Source organism: Gopherus flavomarginatus, chromosome 1 (genome assembly GCF_025201925.1).
Source record: "Gopherus flavomarginatus isolate rGopFla2 chromosome 1, rGopFla2.mat.asm, whole genome shotgun sequence".
NCBI lineage: Eukaryota > Metazoa > Chordata > Testudines > Testudinidae > Gopherus > Gopherus flavomarginatus.
The window spans coordinates 333203440-333229808 of record NC_066617.1 but is presented as its reverse complement, the minus strand read 5'-3'; the positions used below and the strand labels follow the sequence as shown (position 1 = coordinate 333229808).

At 48.4% G+C, this 26369-nt stretch overlaps 1 protein-coding gene across 1 annotated transcript in view; it reads left to right on the top strand.

The window, feature by feature from the left end:
- The first annotated feature begins 21354 nt into the window (after nt 1–21354).
- The window catches only part of MPHOSPH8 (M-phase phosphoprotein 8), a 47413-nt gene continuing 42398 nt past the window's right edge, over nt 21355–26369 (top strand). Inside the window, exon 1 of the mRNA XM_050936428.1 lies at nt 21355–21553. Within this exon, the coding sequence (XP_050792385.1) occupies nt 21389–21553 (165 nt within the window). The 5' untranslated portion in view covers nt 21355–21388. The remainder of the gene's footprint in view (nt 21554–26369) is intronic.

Here is a 26369-nt window from a genome sequence, read left to right as displayed (position 1 = left end):
GTGCATGCCAGGGTTTCAGAAGGTTAATCTGATAAATCTGTTCTTGTTTTCGGCGTCCTGGCTGCCTCACCTTGTAGGTTACTTCCCCCACGGGTTCAACCACCTCATAGGGCCCCTGCCATTGGGCCAGAAGCTCACTTTCTGCCATGGGTACCAACACCATCACCTGATTCTCTGGTTGGAACTGTTGGACTTTTACCTGGCGATTTGTAATAGGTTCTCTGGGCCTCCTGTGCCTTTTCCAAATGTTCCCGTACAATAAGGGTGATCCGGGCTATTTGGTCTTGCATCTGTATTACATGTTCTATTATATTTCTCCCCTCATTGGGTTCCTCTTCCCAAATCTCTTTGGCGATATCTAGTATGCCGCAGGGGTGACGTTCGTATAATAACTCAAATGGGGAAAACCCAGTTGAGGCCTGAGGTACCTCCCGGATAGCGAACATAAAGTAGGGCAGTAGGGTGTCCCAATCCTTCCCATCCCGACTTACCACCTTCCTTATCATAGCCTTGAGGGTTCAGTTAAACCTTTCTACCAACCCATCAGTCTGTGGATGGTAAAGTGAAGTTCTCAGGGTATGTATATGGAGCAGCGTACAGAGGTCCTTCATTAGCTTTGACATAAATGGGGTTCCTTGGTCTGTTAATATCTCCTTTGGTAGCCCCACTCAGGCAAAGATCCCCACCAGCTCTTTGGCTATCATTTTAGAGGCCGTGTTCCGCAGGGCGATGGCTTCTGGGTACTGAGTAGCAGAGTCCAAAACAACAAGTATATATTGGTGGCCCCGAGCCGTCTTCTCCAGGAGTCCCACTAGGTCTATGGCTATTCGCTCAAAGGGGACCTCTATGATGGCAAGGGGCACTAAAGGTGCCCTCAGGTGGAGACGGGGACTGTGCAGCTGAAACTCCGGGCAGGACGCACAGTACCTCCGCACTTCTTCATGTACTCCGAGCCAGAAGAACCATCGTAGGACTCGTGCCTGGGTCTTCTCTACCCCCAAGTGCTCCCCAAAAAGATTACTATGAGCAAGACTTAATACGGCGTTCTGGTGTTTTTAAGGTACTAAGATCTGCTGTACCTTCAGCCCCTGTACTGGTGCAACCCGGTATAAGAGATTCTTCTTCATTATGAAGTTAGGTCTTGGTCCCTGGGTTCTCTCTTCCACAGGGACCCTATCTATTTCAGTCACCTCCTTTCTAATGTTGTTGTACCTTGGGTCTTCAGCCTGGTCCCATCCAAAATTTCCTCTTCCGGGGCTAATCTGCCCAAGATCTAAGGGCCCTGTCTCTGTTGCCTCTACTGGTTCAGAAGCGTTAGGGTAGGGGTCAGACTCAGGTGCTGCTCCTTCCTGGGTGGCCTTCTTTTCAGCTGCTCAGGTCCGCCTAGCTACGAGAGCGACCCTCTGGCTTTGGGCCAGTATTCGGGTTCGCAAGGCCTTAGCTGCCCTCCTTTCCCTTTTCAACTTTCTACCCTGTCTGGGAATAGAAAATAAATCTGGGGATATTTCAGAGAAGACTGGTGGTTGACAATCTACTGTGGATGCCTCACTAACTTCAGGGTTTCCCCTCTTTCTCCAATCCTCCTACTGGGAGTAAGTCTCCAAACCCTGGGAAGTCCCTCCCTATGAGTACTGGGTATGGGAGTTTAGGGACTACACCTGCTGCTACCTCAGTAGTGTTCCCCTGAATCTCGAGTTTTACTGGGATGGTGGGGTAATAACCAACTGTCCCATGGACGCATGTTATCCCCGTACGCTTAGCCCGCAGCAGCTGACTACACTTCACAAGCTTCCCCGAGACAAGCGTGATAGCACTCCCCGAATCAACCAGTGCTGTGGTCTCTACCCCATTTAGCTTTACTGGTCTGGTGTACATATGTGGGGTTAGTGAGACCCCCACAAGGTGGATTAGGGAGCATGGGTCTGCCCAGTTCCCCAGGTTACACTGAATAGGCTCCTCAGCACTGGGACACTGTGCAGTTATATGTCCCCACGCCCTGCAGGCATAACATCTGTATGGGGCCTTAGGCATTCCCCAGTCTTTTGATTTGGGCAGTCTAACATCACAATCCTCTTCTCCCTCAGTGCTCCGACTCTTTGTGGCTTCTGATGGGCCTTCAGCCCCTCCCTTTTTCCACCTGTTATCCCCTGGTTGCTGAGTCACCCGAGCTCTAAGACTTGATGCTGCGAGTTTAACCCAGGGTGCCTCTTCCTTAACAGGTCGGGTCAGCTCCTCCGCTGTCCTTCGCCTCTCTACCAGTGCGACCACCTCATCATAGGTGGAGGGGTCGTTCTGACTTACCCAAGCACGAAGGTCTGGTGGTAGCCCCCTCATGTATCGGTCGATGACCAGAACCTCTAGTATCTCTTCCAGACTCCGGGATTCCGTTCGCAACCACTTTCGTGTGAGATGGATGAGGTCATACAATTGGGACCGCAGGGTTTTGTTTTCCTGGTACCTCCACTCGTGATACCGCTGGGCCCGCACTGCAGTTGTTACCCCAGATCTGGCCAGGATCTCTGCTTTCAGCTGGGGGTAGTCTGCTGCAGCCTCTTCAGGAAGATCATAATAGGCCTTCTGGGCCTCCCCACAGAGGAATGGGGCAAGGATGCCAGACCACTGATCTCGAGACCAGGCCTCCCATAGGGCTGTCCTCTCAAAGGCCAGAAGGTATGCCTCTACACCATCCTCCTGTGTCATTTTCTGCAGTCAATGTCTGGCCCGTATGATCTGCGTTCCATCATGGCCACGGTTCAGCTCTGTAAGGGTCTTTACCCGGTTTACCAGTTCCCGCAACATAGCGCAGTCTTGAGAAGCCTGGTCTATCAGCAGGCAACTAGTCTCTTGTTGCAGCCGCACTGCCTCCTGTTGGGTAGCTGCCTGGACACTGGTAGCCTCCTGCTGGGCCGCTGTAGCTTGTATCAGTGCCTGCACTATGTCATCCATTGTGATGGGAAAAACAAAAAAACCCTCTACTTTTTTTTTTTTTTAAATCACCCTCCTTCTGCCGCGCTGTGCACACCAAAATCCCACTCCTGATACCAGTTGTGACAAAGTTCCTCCTCTACCTTGGTGGGTCCTGTGCTTATTTAGCACATTTGCTCACCTCAGTGATCTTCCCCACAGTCTGGGTCTACTTTTCCTGTGTCTGATCAGGAGTTGGGAGGTTTGGGGGGAACCCAGGACCGCCCTCTACTCCGGGTTCCAGCCCAGGGCCCAGTGGATTGCAGCTGTCTATAGTGCCTCCTGTAACAGCTGTGTGACAGCCACAACTCCCTGGGCTACTTCCCCATGGCCTCCTCCAAACACTTTCTTTATTCTCACCACAGGACCTTCCTCCTGGTGTCTGATAACACTTGTACTCCTTAATCCTCCAGCAACACATCCTCTCACTCTCAGCTCCTTGTGCCTCTTGCTCCCAGCTCCTCACACGCACTTCCTTTCCTCTGGCTCCTGCCTCCCTGACTGGAGTGAGCTCCTTTTTAAACCCAGGTGCCCTGATTAGCCTGTCTTGATTGGCTGTAGGTGTTCTAATCAACTTGTCTACCTGAATTGGTTCTAGCAGTTTCCTGATCACTCTAGTGCAGCCCCTGCTCTGGTCACTCAGGGAACAGAAAACTACTCAGCCAGTGACCAGTATATTTGCCCTCTACCAGTCTCCTGTACCCCAGTGGCCTGGGTCTGTCACAGGGATATTGGGGGAGGCCAGTTATGGCGATATAATGAATGGCCGCATCTACACTGATATTTTGTCACTTTAACTTTGCCGCAAAAAGTCCTATGCATCTCAGGGAAGTGGTTTTATTTTGTCAGCAAAACAGGAGAATTTTGCCACAAAAAGTAGCATTGTGTTACAAGGCTTTAGTTACTGAAACTACCTTTAAATCTTTTTAAAAACTACATTTCAAGCTGACATTGTCCTATTAAGGATTATTTCTCACAGAAATTCATTGATTCCAAAGGCAGAAGGGACCATTATGATCATCTAGTCTGACCTTCTCTATAACACAGACCATAGAATTTCCCGAATAATTAATTCCTAGAGCATGTCTTTTAGAAAAACATCCAATCTTGATTTTTAAATTGCCAGTAATGGAAAATTACCGTGACCCATGGTAATTTGTTCCAATGGTTAATTACTCTCACTGTTACAAATGTACACCTTTATTTCCAGTCTGAATTTGTCTAACTTCAACTTCCAGCCATTGGATCTTATTATACTTTTGTCTGCTAGACTGAAGAGCCCATTATCAAATATTTGTTCCCCATGTAGGTAATTTTAAACGGTGATCAAGTCACTCCTTAACCTTCTCTTTGTTAAGCTTTAAATAAATTTAGCTCCTTGGGTCTCTCACTATAAGATATGTTTTCTACTCTTTTAATCATTTTCCTGGCTCTTCTCTGAACCCTCTCCAATTTATTGACATCCTTCTTGAATTGTGCACAGTATTCTAGCAGAAGTTGCACCAGTGCGAAATACAGTAGTAAAATAACCTCTCTGCCTAGTTGAGATTCCCATTTATGGAGCCAAGGATTGCATTAACAGAGCCAGTCTCTGGGCCCCCTAATGAGCACAGCTGGCCTGTAGTAGGCTGCCTGATTAGCTATGCCAGTGGGTCTCAATCAAGCATGCATTCCAGGGGGTACATCAACTCATCTAGATAAAGCTGACAGTCTTGTTTCCCGAAAGCCGAGCCGGGACCAGCTACCATTTGTGGCTTTCTCAGTCCTCCCAAGAATTCAGTAGCATGAACAGAGGATCCAAAGGAGACCCTGGCAACCCCTACAACTGCCTAGTGGCTCCACGGATTCCTGTTGAATATCAACATATGCCAACATGTTCAAAAGAAAAGCCAACACTCTATAGCCCCATTGCAGCTATGACTGCCCCAGCGAGCTCCAGCCAGGAGCTGAGCTTCCCTTTAGGCATGTCTTTTTCTTCTCTGAACCTGAACTACAGGCACTCCGGAGCTACCTCAAGTAAAACCTGTAGAAGGGGTTCATTCACCCCTCCACTTCCCCTGTGGAGGCCCTGATCTTCTTTGTGGCAAAGAAAGATGTCTTCCTCCAGCCTCATGTGGTCTACTGAATTCTGAACGACATTACAGTCCAAACCAGTACCCTTTTACTGCTTATTAATTACTGCTTGAAACACTCTGCTCTGTCCAGGTCTTCACAAAGTTGGACCTCCACAGAGCTTATAACTCTGTGAGGCTCTGGGAAGGAGATGAATGGAAGACCTCCTTCCATACTAGGTATGGCCTTGTAGTGAGGTGAGTGGCCTCCCTCTGGACTTGAGAGCGAGGGACCACTACACTCCTCTGAGTGGGTGGAGCCACACCTGCCCCGACCTCCTCGCCGGAAGTACCGGATGGCACAGGAAATATTAAGGAGGGCCCTGCAGCTCAGTCAATTGAGTGGTAGCCGGGGAAGGAGACAGACCTCTCTCCAGCTCACTGCCAAGCACTGGAACTGAGCCTGCACTGTGCCCTGCCCCTGATGGAATCCAACCCTGGAGAGGTGTTGCTGGGACTGCCATCTGCAGTGTACCCCAAGGTCTGTGTATTACTTGTGCCTTGCCTTAGCTTGGAGGCATAGGCAAAAGCCTGCTCCCTGCTCTGCCCTGCCCTGCCCTGCCCAGAGAGACATCCCTGATAGACTGTTAATTGCTGTCTGCCCTAGCAGGGAGACTCTGGGAAAAAGACTGCTTACTACTCTGCCCTGCCTAAGGGAGCTAGAGCTCCAGACTATTAGGCCTGGTCCACACTACGCAGTTAAATCGATTTAAACAGCGTTAAATTGATTTAACGCTGTACCCGTCCACACTACAACACAATTTAAATCGATTTTAAGGGCTCTTAAAATCGATTTCTGTACTCCTCCCCAACGAGAGGAGTAACGCTAAAATCGATATTACTATATCAATTTAGGGTTAGTGTGGACGGAAATCGAAGTTATTGGCCTCATCATTTTACAGTAGCTACCCACAGTGCACCGCTCCAGAAATCGACGCTAGCCTCGGACCATGGACGCACACCACTGAATTAATGTGCCCTAGTGTGGATGCATAAAATCGATTTTATAATGGTTTTATAAAACCGGTTTTAGTTATTTCGATTTTATGCTGTAGTGTAGACGTAGCCTCAGTGGTGGTTTGGCTCTGCTAGGAGGGTACGAACTATAGACTGCTTACTGCTCAGCCCCACCAGCAGGGCCTGGGTGCTGCTGCCTGACGCAGTGAAGTGGAGTGGCCTCCCTCAGCACTTGAGAGTGAGGGACACAACAAGCCTCTTCAAGTTTTGGTCAGAGAGACGCACCTTGTCCCCTATGGCCAGATAGCTGTATAGATGGCACTTTTAACTTAATGCTTCACTTTCCTCCACCTTTAACTGTTTTGCGTCTGTCTCGCACCACAAGATACATCCTGTCAATCCCCCCCAGCCCTGGCGAACCCTTACATCTTCTTCCTCTGCTCCTACTCTCACATTGTAGTGCATCTCTGGCATAAATCCCACCAACAGGCTGATGTCCTTCACTACAAATTCATTCTTGCCCCCTTTTGTTCTGCTGCCTTACTAGCTAAAGAATTCTGTTTCTCCACCTTAATTGAATCCTACACCTGCAATCCCACCTGCCTTTTTCTCACCTTTGCCTCACTCCTTAAGCCCTCTCTCCTTTTGCCTGCACAGGATCTTGCTAATTGCTTCCAACAGGAAAATTTACAAAATACAATGTGACCTTCCCTTGCCTTCTTACAACTCTCGCCTCCTTCACTCTAGTCACAAACATAGAAGTTTCTTGTATGCTCTCCTCCTCTAACCCCTCCACTTGTCCCAGTGATCCCATCTCATCTCCCTTGCACCCACTCTCATCCTCTCCCTTCCTCTTCTCCTTAACCTCTCACTCTTCTCTGGCTCTTCCCCCTCTCAATAAAAGCATGTTCTAGTTTCTCCTAGATTAAAAAAAAACAACACTCTTCATCCACATTCCCTGTAAGCTGCACCGTTGGTCTGCTGCCCAGCAGGCTATCAAGTGCCACAAAGTTCATGTGTCCCTCCCCCCACTGCCGTGTGCTGCTCCGGCCCTCTGCCTTGGAGCTGCTCCCAAGAGCCTCCTGCTTGCTGTGCAGAGCGGGGGAAGGGGGTGGAGACAGGTGTTGCACAGCATTATTCATGTATTTATGTTTTAATATGCATGCTCTGATTTATGTCTATGTGGTATCTTGAATTACTTACCTGGGAAATGGTAATGTCAAAAATTTGTTTAAATTGCTATATTGAATGATGTCTAGTTGTTTGGCAGCCATGTTGGCTATCTTCACTTTGGAATCATGGTGCCTTTTTTTTTTGAGTCTGGTGCTCTGTGACATTACTGACATAACCTGTGACTGCATAGATCATTGTTGCAACCACTGTTATATATTTGCAGCAAATATTGTACAAAGGTTGTCGTGTGAGATGTCTATGGAAGGGTTGTGATTTGCTGATTATGATTATGCTATCTGTATGCATGTATCATTTTTGTATTTAAAGTTGTAAATATTAGCTCTATACAGTCTGTATTTCAAACTTGGGCTATGCTCCTGGGTAACATCCCAGACAATTTGGTGTATGCACTGCCTAGCCTGCTTGATGGCCCATTAAGGACCATCAGCTACACAACTGACCCATTGAGAGAAGGCAGATAAACCTTGTGACTCAGCAAGGTGTGCAGGAACATGCCTATGCACAGAATGCTAAGGGTTTTCTATGCCATGTGCTGGATAGCTTGTCTTTGGAACAAAGAAAGCAGAGACCACATGGCAAGGGACTATAAAAGGCAGCTGCATCTCCTCCGTCTTGTCTTCAGTCCTGCTTCTTACCTCTGGAGGGACTTTTCTACAAGGAAGCTCTACACAAAGGACTGAATGATCCATCCCAGTGGGGGATGCACTCCAGAGACTTGATTTGACCTGCAGTTTAATCCATCACTGCTACAAGCCTGAACCAAGAACTTTGCCATTACTGAATGTAATTGATTCCATTTATCCAATTCTAGCTCTCATCTATATCTTTTTCCTTTTATGAATAAACCTTTAGATTTTAGATTCTAAAGGATTGGCAACAGTGTGATTTGTGGGTAAGACCTGATTTGTATATTGACCTGGGTCTGGGGCTTGGTCCTTTAGGATCAGGAGAACCCTTTTTCTGTTCCTGGAGTATTGGTTTTCATAATCATTTGTCCCCATAATGAGTGGGACTGGTGGTGATACAGGGAAACTGGAGTGTCTAAGGAAATTGCTTGTGTGATTTATGGTTAGCCAGTGGGGTAAAACCAACGTCTTCTCTGTTTGACTGGTTGGTTTTGCCTTGGTGTGCAAAGAAACCCCAGCCTGGGGCTATAACTGAATTTGTCCTCAATTGGTACTCTCAGAAGTGTCCCACCAAAGGCAGCATTGTTACACGGTCTTTTGTGGAAAAGGCAGGAAAAGAACTGGCCAGATGGTCACTAATTTGCCTAGAGACTAGAGGATATAAAAGCCCCACTCACAGGCTCTAGGGTGCTGTCCTCCCTAGCAGCAGCCCACGTTTGCATCGTCGGATCAAGAACCGCCAGAAGATCTCTGAGAGAGACCACCACAGCTACTTACCTGAGAAGTGATCCTGATCCTAATCCTGGTCCAGCAGTCATCAAAGGTCCGAGTTCCTCCTGCACTGCCTGTCATTCCCAAGCACAGTGGTAGGTCAGGATCCAACATTTCGAGGCCAAGACAGACGATCAGACGAACTTTGTTCTGTAAAGTATAAATACCTTTTTGTCTGTCATTTGTAGAGGGAGAGGGTTCTGGGCTTCATGGCCATGCAAGCCACTGAGATATTTTGTCCATATACTTACTTTATGTTAAATAAAGCACCTTTTAGTTTACCTTTTCTTGTTCCTTATCCTTATTTGCACTGAGATCAATTAGGTGATCAATCCTAATTCAGGGCCAGCCGTACCTGTGACTTCTTCGCAGGGGTCCATAACATCCTTAATTTCTTCCTCCATATTGATACATTGTAACAGGGTGCTGATGTCAGGGTGTTCCCCTCATCCTGCCCCTGTACCCCACCTCCACAGAGCTGAGGGGCAGGGACATAACAGGGCTTAGGACAGAGGGAGCTTGCTGACAGCTGGTGCTGTGTCTGAATTTGCTGATCTACTTAAGAGGGCAGCATACTTAAAGTGGGGTCAGCGTTCTTAAAAGGGGAATACACATCTCTGTCATACATACACACACTCTGTCTTTCACACTCACCTCCCAACACAGACTTGTAGTGTTGTTGTTGTTGTTGTTGTTACTTCTTGATACTTCTTTCAAAGTGTGTTATTTTAGTTTTTTGGCTGGTCTATGCATTTCATAATTTTTATTTCTCTCTTTTATGCTTAAATTTAATTCTTTGAGTAGTGAGTTCTAAAATGCCTAACCTGTCCTGGCTGGAGTAATTATCCCTCTGGTAACTTTTAAAAATATATATTATATCTAGGTTTTTGGCTTCTAGTGATGGCACACATCCGCACATTACCTCAATATGGTGCACATAAAATTCATTATGCCCATGGATGCAAAAAATTAGAGGGAACATTGTTCATTAATCCCACCTGCCTCTCCAACTACCGCCCCATCTCCCTTCTGCCTTTCATCTCTAAACTCATTGTTTGTAATCAACTTATTGTTTGTAATCACCGTCTGGAGTTGCTCTCCTCCAATTCCATCCAAAATCCTTAAATGCATAGAGTTTATCGGGGGGCTTCTTGCTTCCATGTGGGCCAGGGCATTCCTTCCAGAGACCTGTTTCTGAGCCTGCTGGATGTAATCTCCCATGTGAGGGGCCACCTGCTCACCACTGCCCATGCTTGCCTAAGGCTGGTAGGCCATATGGCTGCTTGTATTTATGTGGTCCCTCATACCCTACTCCACCTCCGGCTCTGCAGGTGTGCTTGGCATCGGTCTACACCCCCAACAGGCACAACCTGGACCTCGTAGTCAAGGTGCCAGACCACATCTATGCATCACTGGTGTGGTGGCTGGACCTCGCATTGGTGTTGCAGGGAGTTCCTTTTACGGCCCCAGCCCCATTGCTAACTCTGGTGTCTGACACCTCAGACCTAAGCTGGGGAGCCCACCTGGGCAAGCTCAGTGCACAGGGCTGCTGGTCGGGGGCATAGGCGCCAACTTTTCCAGGCGCCAGTGGGTGCTCGCCCTCAGCCCCACCCCTGGCTCCACCTCTCCTCCGCCCCCGCCCCGCCCCCATCCCAACCCCTTCCCCGAAGTCTCCGTCCCTATTGGACACCTTCCCCAAATCCCCTCCCCGGTCCCGCCTCTTCCCCAAGCGCGCTGCATTCCCTCTCCTTCTCCCTCCCTCCCAGCACTTGCCGGCACAATCAGCTGTTTGATTTGGAGGCAAGTTGGGGTGATGGGGTGGGGCAGGGAGCTGCCAGTGAGTGCAGAGCTGCCAATGAGTGCAGAGCACCCACCAATTTTTCCCCGTGGGTGCTCCCGCCCCAGAGTATCCACAGAGTTGGCGCCTATGGTCGAGGGTCGACTGCTCCCTCCACATATATGTCAGAGAGCTCAGGGCAGTTCACCTGGCCTGCCAGGCTTTTCGGTCCCAGTTACAAGGCAAAGTGTTTCAAGTCCTGACCAACAACACCGCACGATGTTTTATATCAACAAGCAGGGGCAGTGCCAGGGAATCAGACCTCTGTCAGGAAGCCCTCAGACTATGTGTCTTTTGTGTGCAGCCTGCCATTTATCTCGTGGCAGCGCACCTCCTCGGAACCACGAATGTACTGGCAGATCACCTGAGCAGGACCTTCTTGTCTCGTGACAAGAGGTCTCTCCAGACCAAAGTGGTCAACCAGATCTTCTGAAAATGGGGGTCTCCCCAGGTGGACTTGTTTGTGAGTCGCCAGAACAGGAAATGCCACCAGTTCTGCTCATTTCAGGGGGCTGACAGGGGCTCCCTGTTGGACGCTTTTCTATTTCCTTAGTCAGGGGCTCTAATGTGTGCCTTCCCATCAGTGCCATTGCTTCACAAAGTCCTCATGAAGACCAAGCAAGACAGGGCCAAGGTAAACCTAATAGCCCCAGCTTGGCCTCACCAGCACTGGTTCAGCACACTCATGGACCTGTTGGTGACGACCCCGATGCCACTGTCCCTCTGGCCAGATCTCCTGTCCCAGAATCACGGCCAGCTCCTGCACCCGAATCTGGCAGCGCTCCACCTCACAGCTTGGTTGCTCAACGGTTAACTACTGAGGCACAGGAATGTTCGGCCTAAGTCCAGCAGGTCCTATTGGGGAGTAAAAAGCCCTCTACTAGAGTGACCTACCTGCCCAAATGGAAACAATTCATGTGCTGAGCCTCAGCCAAAGAGGTTACGCCTGAGCAGGCCTCGCTGCAGCTAATACTGGATTACCTTATGCATCTCAAGCTCCAGGGTCTGTCCCTTTGATCAATTACGGTCCACTTGGCTGCTTTATTAGCCTTTCACCCTCCATTCCTGGGCAACATAGCTGTTCGTCGCGGTGGCAGATAGGATGAAAGTTCATCTAGTGTCCACCCAGAGAATTTCATCTTGGATCACATCCTGCATTCGATTTTGCTATGATCAGGCAAAGGTGCCTCCACTGGTGATTGTAACCATCCACTCGACTAGAGCACAAGCCTCATTGGCAGCCTTCCTGGCCCATGTGCCAATTTCTGACATCTACAGGGCCGCCACCTTGTCATCCATCCATATGTTCACATCTCACTATGCACTTACCCAGCAAACCCGAGACAATACTGGCTTCAGTAGAACGATTTTACAAGCTGCATGTCTCTGAACTCTGAGCCCACCTCCAGGGATACTGCTTGTGAGTCACCTAGAATGGAATCGACGTGAGCAAGCACTCAAAAGAAGAAAAAATGGTTTCCTACTTTTTGTAACTGTTCTTCTTCAAAATGTGTTGCTCATGTTCATTCCATTACCCACCCTTCTGCCCCTCTGTCAGAGTTGCCGGCAAGAAGGAACTGAGAGGGTGCAGGGCCGGCAACATCTGATATACCAATGCATGAGCACAGCACTACAGGGGGCACCACAGCCGGCCCTACGGATACCGCTAAGGCAAAAGTCTGCGACAACTTTGCATGTGGGCGCTCACTCATCTAGAATGGAATGGAAATGAGCAACAAATCTTAAAGAACAATAGTTACAAAAGGTAGGTAACCGTTTTATCTGAAGCCCCAGTCCTGCAAAGATTTATACTTGCTTAAATTTAAACATGTGAGTAGTCCTTTAAATGAAACCGTGCATGTGCTTAGAGTTATGCCTCATCAAAGCCCTGCTCTTACTCCCATTGACTTAATTAGAAGCAAGTCCTATATTATTAATGCCATAATTTATTACTGTTGCCAGATTTCTGTTACTCTTTGAACAGGAGTGAGCTATTTATTTATTTTGCTAATTTTCTCGTATATACAGTATTAGCAGGTTCAAGCTGAATCCATACTGCAAGGGGAAAGTAAAAAAATAATACTGACTGAGTCTTCCACAGATTTTGTAGATTGTAGGTTTTTTAAATGATTTAAATAGGCATTTTAAAATTAACAAATGTTGATATGTAATCTGCAAGTGGTATCAAATTGATTAACTTCTACCCTGGAATGATAACCTTGAGTCCAAAATCCAAGGGGAGGAGTTAAAGACTTGTTAAAATGGAGAAGAAAAAGAGCACCTGTCTATTTCTGGCTCCATTTAAGTCAATGGCAAAACTCCCATTGATTTTAATGAGGCCATCTTGCCCGAAACTTACAATTCATAACCTGATGAAAGAAGGAGAAAAGGTACATTAACTGTGAAACCTGATTGAAAATTGCAGCTACAGAAGAGTGAATAATTCACAATCATTAGTCCTCAGGCCTGATCTGAAAGACTGAGTGAAAGAACAAACATTTATGTCAAATTTGTCTCTGATATAAAGGAAGTCTATTGAGTTAAGTAGGGATGAATTTAGCTGATTATCCCAGTATCTCTGCCTGAAGGAAAGATGCAGGTTAAACAGTTTTTAGTTAGAGTCAATACTATTTTCTAGCAACTCATCTCCATTTTTTCATTCTTGGAGGGGTTTAAAAGTGGGACATTAAAAATTACATAAGAACATAATAATGGGCGTACTGGGTCAGACCAAAGGTCCATCTAGCCCTGTGTCCTGTCTACTGACAGTGGCCAATGCCGGGTGCCCCAGGGGGAGTGAACCTAACAGGTAATGATGAAGTGATCTCTCTCCTGCCATCCATCTCCACCCTCTGATAAACAGAGACTAGGGACACGATTCCTTACCCATCCTGGCTAATAGCCATTAATGCACTTAACCTCCATGAATTTATCCAGTTCTCTTTTAAACGCTGTTATAGTCCTAGCCTTCACAACCTCCTCAGTCAAGGAGTTCCATAAGTTGACTGTGCGCTATCCTTTTATTTGTTTTAAACCTGTTGCCCATTAATTTCATTTGATGGCCCCATGTTCTTATATTATGGGATAAGTAAATAACTTTTCCTTATCTACTTTCTCCACATCACTCATGATTTTATATACCTCTATCATATCTCCCCTTAGTCTCCTCTTTTCCAAGCTGAAAAGTCCTAGCCTCTTGAATCTTTCCTCATATGGGACCTGTTCCAAACACCTAATCATTATAGTTGCCCTTCTCTGAACCTTTTCTAGTGCCAGTATATCTTTTTTGAGATGAGGAAACCAATCTGTACACAGTATTCCAGATGTGGGCGTACCATCAATTTATATAAGGGCAATAATATATTGTCCGTCTTATTCTCTATCCCCTGTTTAATGATTCCTAACATCTTGTTTGCTTTTTTGACTGCCTCTGCAAACTGTGTGGACATCTTCAGAGAACTATCCACGATGACTCCAAGATCTTTTTCCTGATTCGTTGTAGCTAAATTAGTCCCCATCATATTGTATATAGTTGGGGTTATTTTTTCCAGTGTGCATTACTTTACATTTATCCACATTAAACTGGTAGGCTTTGCTGCAGTTAAAACATATTTATGCCACATGCTACCTTCACAAGGAAACAAACTAGGATGCCAGTGCCTTCAGAGCAAGAAAGTCTGCAACAGGTAGGTACTTGTATAAAAAGAAAAGCTTCTAAGTCTGTGCTTTGTGAAGAAGCTTTTGTAGTGTAAACTGATGCACTAGTACAGACTGAAATAATAATATGAATAGAAGGTAACTTTCCTTCCTTCATCTTCATTGACTATATTAATAGAAACACGTAACCATTTCACTGATCGTGATGCAGCCTGCACGTGCCCATCTACAGTGCAACTAGACATACGTGGCACAGCCTGACATTCCATTAATTTGAATGACGAGAATTCCATAAAAGCAGCAAAGAATCCTGTGGCACCTTATAGACTAGCAGACGTTTTGGAGCATGAGCTTTCGTGGGTGAATACCCACTTCTTCAGATGCATGTGGTGGAAATTTCCAGGGGCAGGTATATATATGCTAGCAAGCAAGCTAGAGATAACAAGGTCAGTTCAATCAGGGAGGATGAGGCCCTGTTCTAGCAGTTGAGGTGTGAAAACCAAGAGAGGAGAAACTGGTTTTGTAGTTGGCAAGCCATTCACAGTCTTTGTTCAATCCTGAGCTGATGGTCTCAAATTTGCAGATGAACTGAAGCTCAGCAGTTTCTCTTTGAAGTCTGGTCCTGAAGTTTTTTTGCTGCAGGATGGCCACCTTAAGGTCTGCAATAGTGTGGCCAGGGAGGTTGAAGTGCTCTCCTACAGGTTTTTGTATATTGCCATTCCTAATGTCTGATTTGTGTCCATTTATCCTTTTCCGTAGAGACTGTCCAGTTTGGCCGATCTACATAGCAGAGGGGCATTGCTGGCATATGATGGCGTATATTACATTGGTGGATGTGCAGGTGAATGAACCAGTGATGGTGTGGCTGATCTGGTTAGGTCCTGTGATGGTGTCGCTGGTGTAGATATGTGGGCAGAGTTGGCATCGAGGTTTGTTGCATGGATTGGTTCCTGAGCTAGAGTTATTATGGTGCGGTGTGCAGTTACTGGTGAGAATATGTTTCAGGTTGGCAGGTTGTCTGTGGGCAAGGACTGACCTGCCACCCAAGGCCTGTGAAAGTGTGGGATCATTGTCCAGGATGGGTTGTAGATCCTTGATGATGCGTTGGAGGGGTTTTAGCTGGGGGCTGTATGTGATGGCCAGTGGAGTCCTGTTGGTTTCTTTCTTGGGTTTGTCTTGCAGTAGGAGGCTTCTGGGTACACGTCTGGCTCTGTTGATCTGTTTCCTTATTTCCTCGTGCGGGTATTGTAGTTTTGAGAATGCTTGGTGGAGATTTTGTAGGTGTTGGTCTCTGTCTGAGGGGTTAGAGCAGATGCGGTTGTACCTACCGACCGCTATGCCTACCTTCATGCCTCCAGCTTCCATCCCGGACACATCACATGATCCATTGTCTACAGCCAAGCACTGAGGTACAACCGCATCTGCTCTAACCCCTCAGATAGAGACCAACACCAACAAAATCTCCACCAAGCATTCTCAAAACTACAATACCCGCACGAGGAAATAAGGAAACAGATCAACAGAGCCAGACATGTACCCAGAAGCCTCCTACTGCAAGACAAACCCAAGAAAGAAACCAACAGGACTTTACTGGCCATCACATACAGCCCCCAGCTAAAACCCCTCCAATGCATCATCAAGGATCTACAACCCATCCTGGACAATGATCCCACACTTTCACAGGCCTTGGGTGGCAGGCCAGTCCTTGCCCACAGACAACCTGCCAACCTGAAACATATTCTCACCAGTAACTGCACACCACACCATAATAACTCTAGCTCAGGAACCAATCCATGCAACAAACCTCGATGCCAACTCTGCCCACATATTTACACCAGTGACACCATCACAGGACCTAACCAGATCAGCCACACCATCACTGGTTCATTCACCTGCACATCCACCAATGTAATATACGCCATCATATGCCAGCAATGCCCCTCTGCTATGTACATCGGCCAAACTGGACAGTCTCTACGGAAAAGGATAAATGGACACAAATCAGATATTAGGAATGGCAATATACAAAAACCTGTAGGAGAGCACTTCAACCTCCCTGGCCACACTATTGCAGACCTTAAGGTGGCCATCCTGCAGCAAAAAAACTTCAGGACCAGACTTCAAAGAGAAACTGCTGAGCTTCAGTTCATCTGCAAATTTGAGACCATCAGCTCAGGATTGAACAAAGACTGTGAATGGCTTGCCAACTACAAAACCAGTTTCTCCTCTCTTGGTTTTCACACCTCAACTGCTAGAACAGGGCCTCATCCTCCCTGATTGAACTGACCTTGTTATCTCTAGCTTGCTTGCTAGCATATATATACCTGCCCCTGGAAATTTCCACCACATGCATCTGAAGAAGTGGGTATTCACCCACGAAAGCTCATGCTCCAAAACGTCTGTTAGTCTATAAGGTGCCACAGGATTCTTTGCTGCTTTTACAGATCCAGACTAACACGGCTACCCCTCTGATACTTGAGAATTCCACAGGAAACTACTGCTGGAATATATTAAAATCCCAGCAGCAGTAACTGCAGTCAAACAAGCAAGTGGTTTCCCCCTACAGAAAGAGGATATGTCTGTCATTTTCTCCCTGACTCTTCTGTAGAAAACAAAGATATCGGACCAGAGCTGGGATTGTTTTTAAACATCACTAGATAATTTCCAGATGTAAAATACTACTCTGTTTTAAAAATGAACTGAAGTGCTTGTTAAATTCCTCCCCCGTCCCTTACACAGGCAAACTTTGTATTTTCAAACCCCTCTGTGGAAAACGCAGTGTATGTGCCATTGCTGCTGCCCAGTGCTTGTCAAGGAGTAACAGCAAAGAAATTGGTGTGATCTTTGTCAATTTAGCACTACTAGTTCATTGAAAAAGAGCTACGGCTAGCATCAGCTCAGGCAGGATCATCTGCTGCAGCTGGGAAAGGATTCCTCCCCAGTTCCCACCCAAATTTCTGATCCTCTCCATCACTAGTGAAGGATCACATTTCTGTCTCTCTTGTATTACTCCTAGGGATACCCACCAGCAACAGAAAAGCAAACCAAATAAGGATCACAGCATGTACACGCTACTGCTGCTGTCACTGTAGAAGCAGGGTGGCTGCCTAGAACCATGTTATATCAAGAAAAGGAGGCTGGACAGTGAGATCCAACAACGGGGAAGAAAAAAAAGGGGAGATGGGAAGGACAAGGAAATATATGAGAGGGATAGATAGACTGAAAGCAAGGGATAGCTGCATGTCTAGGAGAGCTCATATTAGCTTGGCACTAGCTTCTTGGGTGCATAGGGCCTATGAGCACTAAAACAGCATACTCTGCCCACCAGATGAGTCAAGCATCTCGTACCACCCTTATACAACCCTGTTTGGCTGACTGAATGTGCAGCATTTACAAGCTAAAAAAGTAATCTGTAGGCAAATCATATTGGGATAATGATTTTATGTTTATAATCCATTTTTCATTCTGGATTACTATTTATATAGTATCCTGATCTGATGGAACTGTACATTAAAGTAATTAAAATGTGCCTGCTGCAAAGAGCTTACAGTAGGGGTTCCAAATGATCTATAAACAATAATGCCCACCCCAAGCATTCTACAATAATGAGTCAAGACCCAAAAATCATGAGTTATCTAAAAATAATAAAATGTGGGTTCTTTTTATTTGACTAAGGGGGTGGTCTACACTGAAAAGTTATAGTAGCATAGTTATGTCTCTCAGGGGTTTGATGTAGTTAAGACAATCTAACTTCTAGTGTTGACAGGCTGGGTTAATGAAAGAATTTTCCATCTACCTAGCTACCCCTCTTGGGGATGTGCAACAGGAGAATCCCTCTCATCACTGTAGCAAGTCTACACTGAACCACTGCTGCAGTGTATGTGCCACTGCAGGTATGCCATTGTAGCATTTTAATTACTCCTGAGGGAATTCTGCACTATCACACAAGTGCAGAATTAATGTCATCCCCAGATTCCCTCCCCCCATGCCCGCAGAATGATTGCTTCTGGTGGGGAGGCAAAGGGAAACTGCAATGATATCTTTCACCCACCAGGGACTGATGTGGTGACAGAAGAGAGGGCAGCTAGCTTACTGGCTATCCAGCCATGGAGAAGGAGGGGTAGAGGTTGCCTTCCTCACAGTGCTGTACTCGTGGGGCCAGGTGAGGAGGCATGGGATATGGGGGGTTGGACAGGGTAGGGCACAAGGGGCTGCTGGGGTGATGGAGTCACACAGACTGGGATTCCAAAGGGCTAGTGGGGAGGACAGACTGGGCCAGGAGAACAGGAGCTAGTGTGGTAACATTGAGCCAGGGGCTGAATGGGAGTGGAAATGGCTGCAGGGACACATGGGAACAGGGACATCTATGCCTGGTTGAATGGGGAGTAGGGGTGCAAGGCCACATGGAGATGGGAGGAAGTGGGGGTACAGGGCCACATGGGGACAGGTGCAGCTATGCCTGGCTGAAAGGATATGGGGGTGTAGGGACACATGGGGATGGGGCAGATGTGCTTGGCTGAATGGGAGAGGCACTGCATCAGTCTGCAAGGGGTAAGGTCTCCAACTCCCTAACAGTCCCTCTCTTCCCCCTGTCATAAACAGATAGCTAAGGGTTAATGTCTCTTTCACCTGGAAAAGAGTAACCTGAAACACCTGACCAGAAGACCAATCAGGAAACAAGACTTTTTCAAAGCTGGGTGGAGGGAAGTTTTGGGTGTGAGTTCTTTGTTTTTTGTCTTGTGTCTGTGCCCTCTTGGCTATGAGAGTGATTTTTCTATCTCCTGGCTTTCTAATCTTCTGTTTCCAAGTTGTAAGTACAATGATAGTAAGACAATAAGGTTTATATTGTTTTCTTTTGTATTTACATGTGTGTAGTTGCTGGAATGTGTTAAATTGTATTCATTTTGGATAAGGCTGTTTATTCATTTTTTCTTTTAAGCAAATGACCCTGTATTTGTCACCTTAATACAGAGAGACCATTTTTATGTCCTTTTCTTTCTTTTTATATAAAGCTTTCTTTTTAAGACCTGTTGGAGTTTTTCTTTAGTGGGGATTCCAGGGAATTGAGTCTGTAGCTCACCAGGGAATTGGTGGGAGGAAGAAGTCGGGGGAAAATCTCTTTGTGTTAGATTTACTAGCCTGACTTTGCATACCCTCTGGGTGAGTGGGGAGGAGGAGGAGATTAGCTCTCTCGGTACTTGTATTTTCCAGGACTGGAAGCAGGGAGGGTGGAGTCCCTCTGTTTAGATTCACGGAGCTTGCTTCTGTATATCCCTCCAGGAACCCAGGGAGGGAACAGCTGAAGGAGAGGAGGGGGAAGGGAGATGGTTTATTCCCCTTTGTTGTAAGGCTCAAGGAATCTGAGTCTTGGGGTCCCCCAGGGAAGGTTTTGGGGAGACCACAGTGAGCTAGGCACTGTATAAATCCCTGGCTGGTGGCAGCTTTACCAGGTCCAAGCTGGTAACTAAGCTTGGAGGTTTTCATGCTAACACCCATATTTTGGATGCTAAGGTCCAAATCTGGGAAAAAATGTTATGACACCCCCCCCCCCAAAATGTTCCATACTTCTTCCACCCACACACAACAACCCTCCAAGTTCACTCCCAGGCTTCTTCCCAACAATTACTTCCGTTTCCCACCCTGAGTCCCCCAAGGCTTTGCGCAGCTTCTGAGGGGTATGGGAAATACATTTATGTATTGTAGTTTAAATGAATTATTGCTCAAAGTTATGTATTAATATGTCTAGTACAGAATTTATTTGTCAAAAAACATTCCCTGAATGTTTTTTTGTACTCCCTATTGTTACAGACATAATTGCTGGCAGGTATTTTGAAATAAATTACCCTAAATAATTGAAAACAGCATGATTATATTGTGTTATTTTGACAGACAAAATATGCAGAATTTTACAGATTTTTTAAAATTGTGTGCAGAACTTTTAATTTTTTGGTGCAGAATCCCCCGAGGAGTATTAAGTATAGATATAGCATAAGTGACTTTTGAGCTTTAGGGTACACTTGGTTCACAGTTGCTGGCTATTCTCTGCAATGTGAAGGCTAATAAGGTTTTCTGGATCTTATAAATGAAAATTGAGATTCTTAGCTTCAGGACCTGGTAAATATCGGGACAGTCCTGACAAAATCGGGATGTCTGATCACCCTAGCCAACACACTGGAGATTGCACTGAGGACCTCCAGAGCTGAATAAATGAGTCACTAGAGACTGTGTCAAAAAGATGGCTTTGTAGGTGAAGCTGTAACTGGCATATAACCTCTGTGAATTCAACCCTTTATCATCAAGATATTAAAATTGTGTCAAAAAAATGGGACTTTATGTGGGGCACTGAAGGAGAGGGCTCTCTGAGATCAGTACACCACACCCCCTTGGCTAGTATGTTCCGATCCTGAAGCTGTTTATACTGGTCTGAAGTCGACTGCCTGCAACAAACTGGTCAATCCTCCTCATAGCTGAAATGGGCAAGAGCTTCTCTGCTGCAGAGGCAAGTGACCAATGAAACCTTGAGAAAGGGCCATTCCAGTATCCTGCAGGTCGTGGCAAATTAGAACCTAGCCAAAGAGCCATCCCGTTTGTGCTTTGGCATTTGCCCTGATGACGAAGCAGCGCACATTTTTAACGCAGAGGATAATTAACCACTGGAACAAGTGACACAGGGTAGGAGTTCTCCATCTCTAGCAATTTTAAAATAAAGAGCAGATGTTTTTCTCAACGATACGCTCCAGTTCCAACGGGAAGTCCTTGGCCTGCGTTACGCGGGAGGTCAGACAGCCCATCACCGTGGTCGCTGCTGGCCACGGGATCCCCGCCTGGGGCGGACCGCGATGCAGGAGGCCGCGATCTGCCGCCGACACTCTGGCACGGCAGGGAGGGGCCCGCTAGAGGAGGGGACAGAAATGCCACATCAGCCCCGCCCCCGGCGCATCGCTGGGGTCAGTCCCGCGGCCCCTGCCTGCTCCCCGCCGCGATCGGACAAACGGCCTCAAACCTCCACCCTGACCACACTCTGCGAGAACCTCTCCCCCGCCCCTCCCCTTTGCGCCTCTTCTCCTTATTGGCTCTTCCCTGCGGCGCTACCAATTGGCTACTTGAACCTGTCACTCTAAACGCTTAGCGGCTGCTCAGGTTAACCAAGGGGCGGGCCTACGTTGCGTCTCGGCTCGCTGATTGGCCGCAGAGTCCGCGTCAGGGGGCTACCCGCCTGGTTGTGGCTGTCGCAGCGCTTTTCGCCGTAGTCGCTTGAAATTCACCCCAATATGGCGGCGGCCGGGAGCGGGGAGGAGGCGGTGGCGGCTGAGAAAGAGAAGGAGGAGGCGGAGGCGGAGGGTTCTGGCAAGGCCGCGGACGATGCGGGCGGCGAGAGCGAGGAGGAGGAGGATGTGTTCGAAGTGGAGAAGATCCTGGATGTGAAAACGGAGGGGGTGGGTGAATGAGGGGAGCCCCGGCCCGGCGGGGGGGAGAGGAGAGCCCCGGCCCGGCGGCAGGGGGGGGAGAGGAGAGCGAATGAGGGGAGCCCCGGCCCGGCGGCAGGGGGGGGAGAGGAGAGCGAATGAGGGGAGCCCCGGCCCGGCGGCGGTGGTGGGGGAGGAGAGCGAATGAGGGGAGCCCCGGCCCGGCGGGGGCGGAGAGGAGAGCGAATGAGGGGAGCCCCGGCCCGGTGGGGGTGGCGGAGGGGAGAGGAGAGCGCCGGCCTGGCGGAGATGGGGGTAGGCAGTGTATGAGAGGAGAACTGGCCGGTTGGGTTACTGAGCGGATGAAGGGAGACCAAGGGCTTGTCTACATCACAAAGTTGCAGCGCTGGTGAGGGAGTTACAGCGCTGCAACTTAGGAGGTGTACACATCTGCAGGGCACCACCAGCGCTGCAACTCCCTGTTTGCAGCGCTGGCCGTACTCCCGTTTTGTCTCGGGTGTAGAGGATCCAGCGCTGGTGATCCAGCGCTGGTAATCAAGTGTAGACACTTACCAGCGCTTTTCTTGACCTCCGTGGAATAAGCAGGTATCCCAGCATACCTGAGGAAGCCTCTCTGGTAATCAAGCAGGTCTCCTTCCCCGCGGTTTGCTCTGGTGTTCTCCGAATCCCCCCCCAAGCGGGTCTCCTTCCCAGCGGTTTGCAGGGGGGTTCGGGGAACGCGAGAGCAAACCGCGGGGAAGGAGATCTGCTTGCTCGGGGGTTCGGGGAATGCGAGAGCAAACCGCGGGGAAGGAGATCTGCTTGCTCGGGGGTTCGGGGAACGCGAGAGCAAACCGCAGGGAAGGAGATCTGCTTGCTCGGGGGTTCGGGGAACGCGAGAGCAAACCACTGGGAAGGAGACCTGCTTGCACAGGGGTTCGGGGAACGCGAGAGCAAACCGTGGGGAAGCAGGTCTCCTTCCCCGGTTTGCTCTCGCGTTCCCCAAACCCCCGTGCAAGCAGGTCTCCTTCCCCGCACCCCCGAGCAAGCAAGTCTCCTTCCCCGCCGTTTGCAGGGGGGTTCGGGGAACGCGAGAGCAAACCGCGGGGAAGGAGATCTGCTTGCTCGGGGGTTCGGGGAACGCGAGAGCAAACCGTGGGGAAGGAGATCTGCTTGCTCGGGGGTTCGGGGAACGCGAGAGCAAACCGTGGGGAAGGAGATCTGCTTGCTCGGGGGTTCGGGGAACACTGGAGCAAACCGGGGAAGGAGACCTGCTTTGCCGAGGTTTGCTCTTGCGTTCCCCGAGCCCCCCTTGAAGCCGCCCAACAGCGCTGCAGTGTGGCCACATCTAACACCACTTGCAGCACTGGTTGCTGTAAGTGTGGCCACTCTGCAGCGCTGGCCCTATACAGCTGTACTAATACAGCTGTAACAACCAGCGCTGCAAAATTGTAGATGTAGACATACCCCAAGACTCCTCAGCTTTCCAATTGTAGCAGGAGCTAGCTGCTGTTGTGGAGCCTGCCCTGCCGGTTACCTCTTCCATTCATTCCCTTCTCTTTCCCTTTCCCCCATAGTCCCCCTGACATCCTCTCTTCTCCCACAGTGCCTGCCCCCCCTCCCCGTGTCGCTCTTGTCTCACCTCTCCCTTGGCCAGGCATTCCTCTATTCTGCACCTGAGTCCTAGATCCCTGGCTAAACTAATGGTGAGGGGCTGTGAGGGGAGCAGCCAAACAGCTGATGCCTTCAGGTGGATTGGCTCCCCATCTCTTCCCCTCACAACACACATGCTTTCATTTTCAAATGCTATAACCAAAGGTAGCAGGGCAGCATCTTGCATAGGCTTGAATTTGGGTTTCTGTTCTTTTTGTTTCCACCTTTATGGGCCACTTATAACTCAAGCTGCTTGAAGCTAATTTAAAATACTTTAAGTACTTCATTTAGTATAACTGTCTCTACCCAGTTGATCAGTTAGCCTGGGATCTCAAGCTGGGAGAGTCAAACCCTTCCTTTATGGCTACATGAAGTGGTGAAAGTCTTCTGTGTAACATAGAATAAAGGCACAAAGGAGAATCCTTTTTAAAGTGACACCGACAGAAAATTGTTCCTAAAATACATTTCTGCCCTGATATAACACCCAATAGAACAGGCCTGCACAACTCGTAAAGCGGCGAGGGCCTCATTACTCCAAAGAAAACAGCTGAGGGCCGAAACACCCCGCCCCAGGGCTGCCCAGCCCTGTGGAGACAAACCCTCCTTCCCCAGCGCCACCCCAGCAAAACAGCTGTGGGCCAAAAAGGAAGGTTGGGGGTGGGGAGTTGATACTTTATTTTAAATCAACTAGGGGCACCCAGCTGAAGAGGTGACTGGGAGCCCTCAGGGTCAAATTAAAGGGCCCAGGGCTCCGGCGGCTGGGGGAACCCGACAGGGCCGGCTCTAGGTTTTTTGCTGCCCCTCATCCCAGCCCTGGGCTCCCCCCTGCTGCCCTAGTCCTGGGCTCTCCCCCAACCCACCCACCGACACACCCTGCCGCCCCAGCCCTGGGCTCCCCCCCACCAGTGCCTCACGCCCGCCCCCACACCTCCTGTCGCCCCAGCCCTGGGTCACTGGTAACTCGCTCCCAGGATGGGTCATTCAGCAGGAATTTTGGATGTGCACAAAACACAGACAGGATTGGTTCCCATATGGTTACAGAGCTGCAGTAAAGTGGAACAATTTTCAGCTTGCGTGATTGGAGGATATCTGGATGCATATTGTAAGACTGTCCTCCATAAATGAGGAAAAGTTGAGGTGCCTTTATTATTCTTTTGTTCCACTCTTTCTTTCTGTGGGGAATTTGCTGTCTTCCTTTTAAACAAACAAAAAGGCAATGGCTGTTGAAAACAGCAATTCCAGTCCTAATAAGTATTTCTTGCTCAATTTTATCCTACTTTTTCTACAGCAAGTTACAATGGATCAGTATATTTGATTTGGGATAAATGAAGTAACAGCTGCCCAAACTGAGCTTGAGCACTCCTGAATTTTGAGGTGTTCAAATCTGGAAGGCAGGTGCTGGAGGCGGGGTTGGACTGTGGTCTCCGCCGGGGAGCATGGCAGCAACATGTCTGGAGCTGCACGGAGCCAGACATGTTAAGGGGGCTGGGGGTTGGAGAAGGGGTAGAGGGTTCCCAGGGGCAGTCAAGGGACAGGGAGCAGGGGGGGTTGGATGGGACGGAGGTTTGGGGAGGCAGTCAGGGGACAGGCAGCAGCTGGATAGGCATGGGAGTCCCAGGGGTTTATCAGGGGACAGGTAGGGGGTGGGGTCCTGGGGGGAAGTTGGGGGGAGTCTCAGGAGGTGGCAGTTGGGGACAAGGAGAAGCCCAGCTTAGATAGGGGCTGAGGTCTCAAGGGGCAGTTAGGGGCAGGGTTCTTGGGAGAGGGCAATTGGAGGACAAGGACCAGTGGCATTTAGATAGGGGGTGGGGTCCTGGGGGGCAGTTGGGGCAGGGGTCCGGGGAGGGGGCAATCAGCGGCTGCGGGCAGGGATTCAAAGGGCTCTGGGCTGCTGGTCGCTGCGGGGAGCCCTGAGCCCTTGAAATCCCAGCCGCGGCCCCGCTGGAGCCGCGACCGGGATTCAAAGGGCTCTGGGGTGCCCGAAGCCGTGGGGAGCTCTGAGCCCTTTAAATCCAAGCCGTGGCTGGGAATCTCTGCAGGCAGCCCAGAACCCTCTGACTCCTGGCCGCGGCTGGGATTTAAAGGGCTCTGGGCTCCCCGCAGAGTGCCGTGTGCCGGGGATTTAGAATCCCCACCGCGGGCCGCACAGTGAGGCTCCGTGGGCCGCATGTTGTGCAGGCCTGCAATAGAACATAAATTTGGAGATAACGTGGTAAAGCAGCTCTCCGGGGGAGAGAGAGGGGGCCTGCGCACTGGGGTGGATCAAAGCAAGTTTGATATAACGCAGTTAAGATTTTTTTGGCTCCCAAGGACAGCGTTATACCGGGGTAGAGGTGTACTTTAATTTTTGAGTCCCAATCATAAAACCATCAGAGACAAACAGATGCTGATATTTGAGGTTATATGGATTCTTGTGGATCAAGTTTGTCTGGGGTGATTTATTTGTTTTTGTTTTACTTGAGCTATAAGCCCATGAAAACAGTGTTGTATCTTAATGCTTTTATTATATACCTCTAATATAAAATATGGCTTTTTGTAGCTTAGGATGATAGAATTATTTTAAAAAAATCATGCTGACCATTTTCCCCTGGTAGTTGCAGTGGTAAAATACATTGTGAAAATACCCATTTCCTGGATCAGTGGCTCACTGGGATAAGATTCTGACAAACGTGGTCCTTTAGTAAATGTATTTTCTCACTGAGCACATTGTTTAAGCCGTCTTGAGCTTCCAGTTGTTTCTGAATATAACTTAAATCATGTAATCAGCAAAAGTATTCTAAGTTCTCACTGCTGTTGTATGAATTTACTTTTCTTGTAGTAGTTTCTAGGTAGTTTTCATAGATCTCTTTGGGAAACAGAATCTCTCAGGCCAGGAATATAATATTAGAGACAGCAAGAATGTCTTTCACAACTTGTTAGCCTTTCCTTGAAATGCTGAGCTACTCTTGTTCTACACATAAGCCGCTTCAACTGTGCAGCTGTTGTGCTTCAGTGAAGGTGCTGTTTGTATGGCACCTAGCACAGTGGGACCCCCAACTTGGATGACACCACTAGGTGCTAATACAATACAAAACATTCAGGAGTCTCCTAGAAATGTTGTGTCTCAGACTAAGGAGATAACAAAATACCTGTAGGTTCCCCTTATGTATACTGCTTTACACCATACTGTAGTTTAGTCTTCTGTATTATTCCA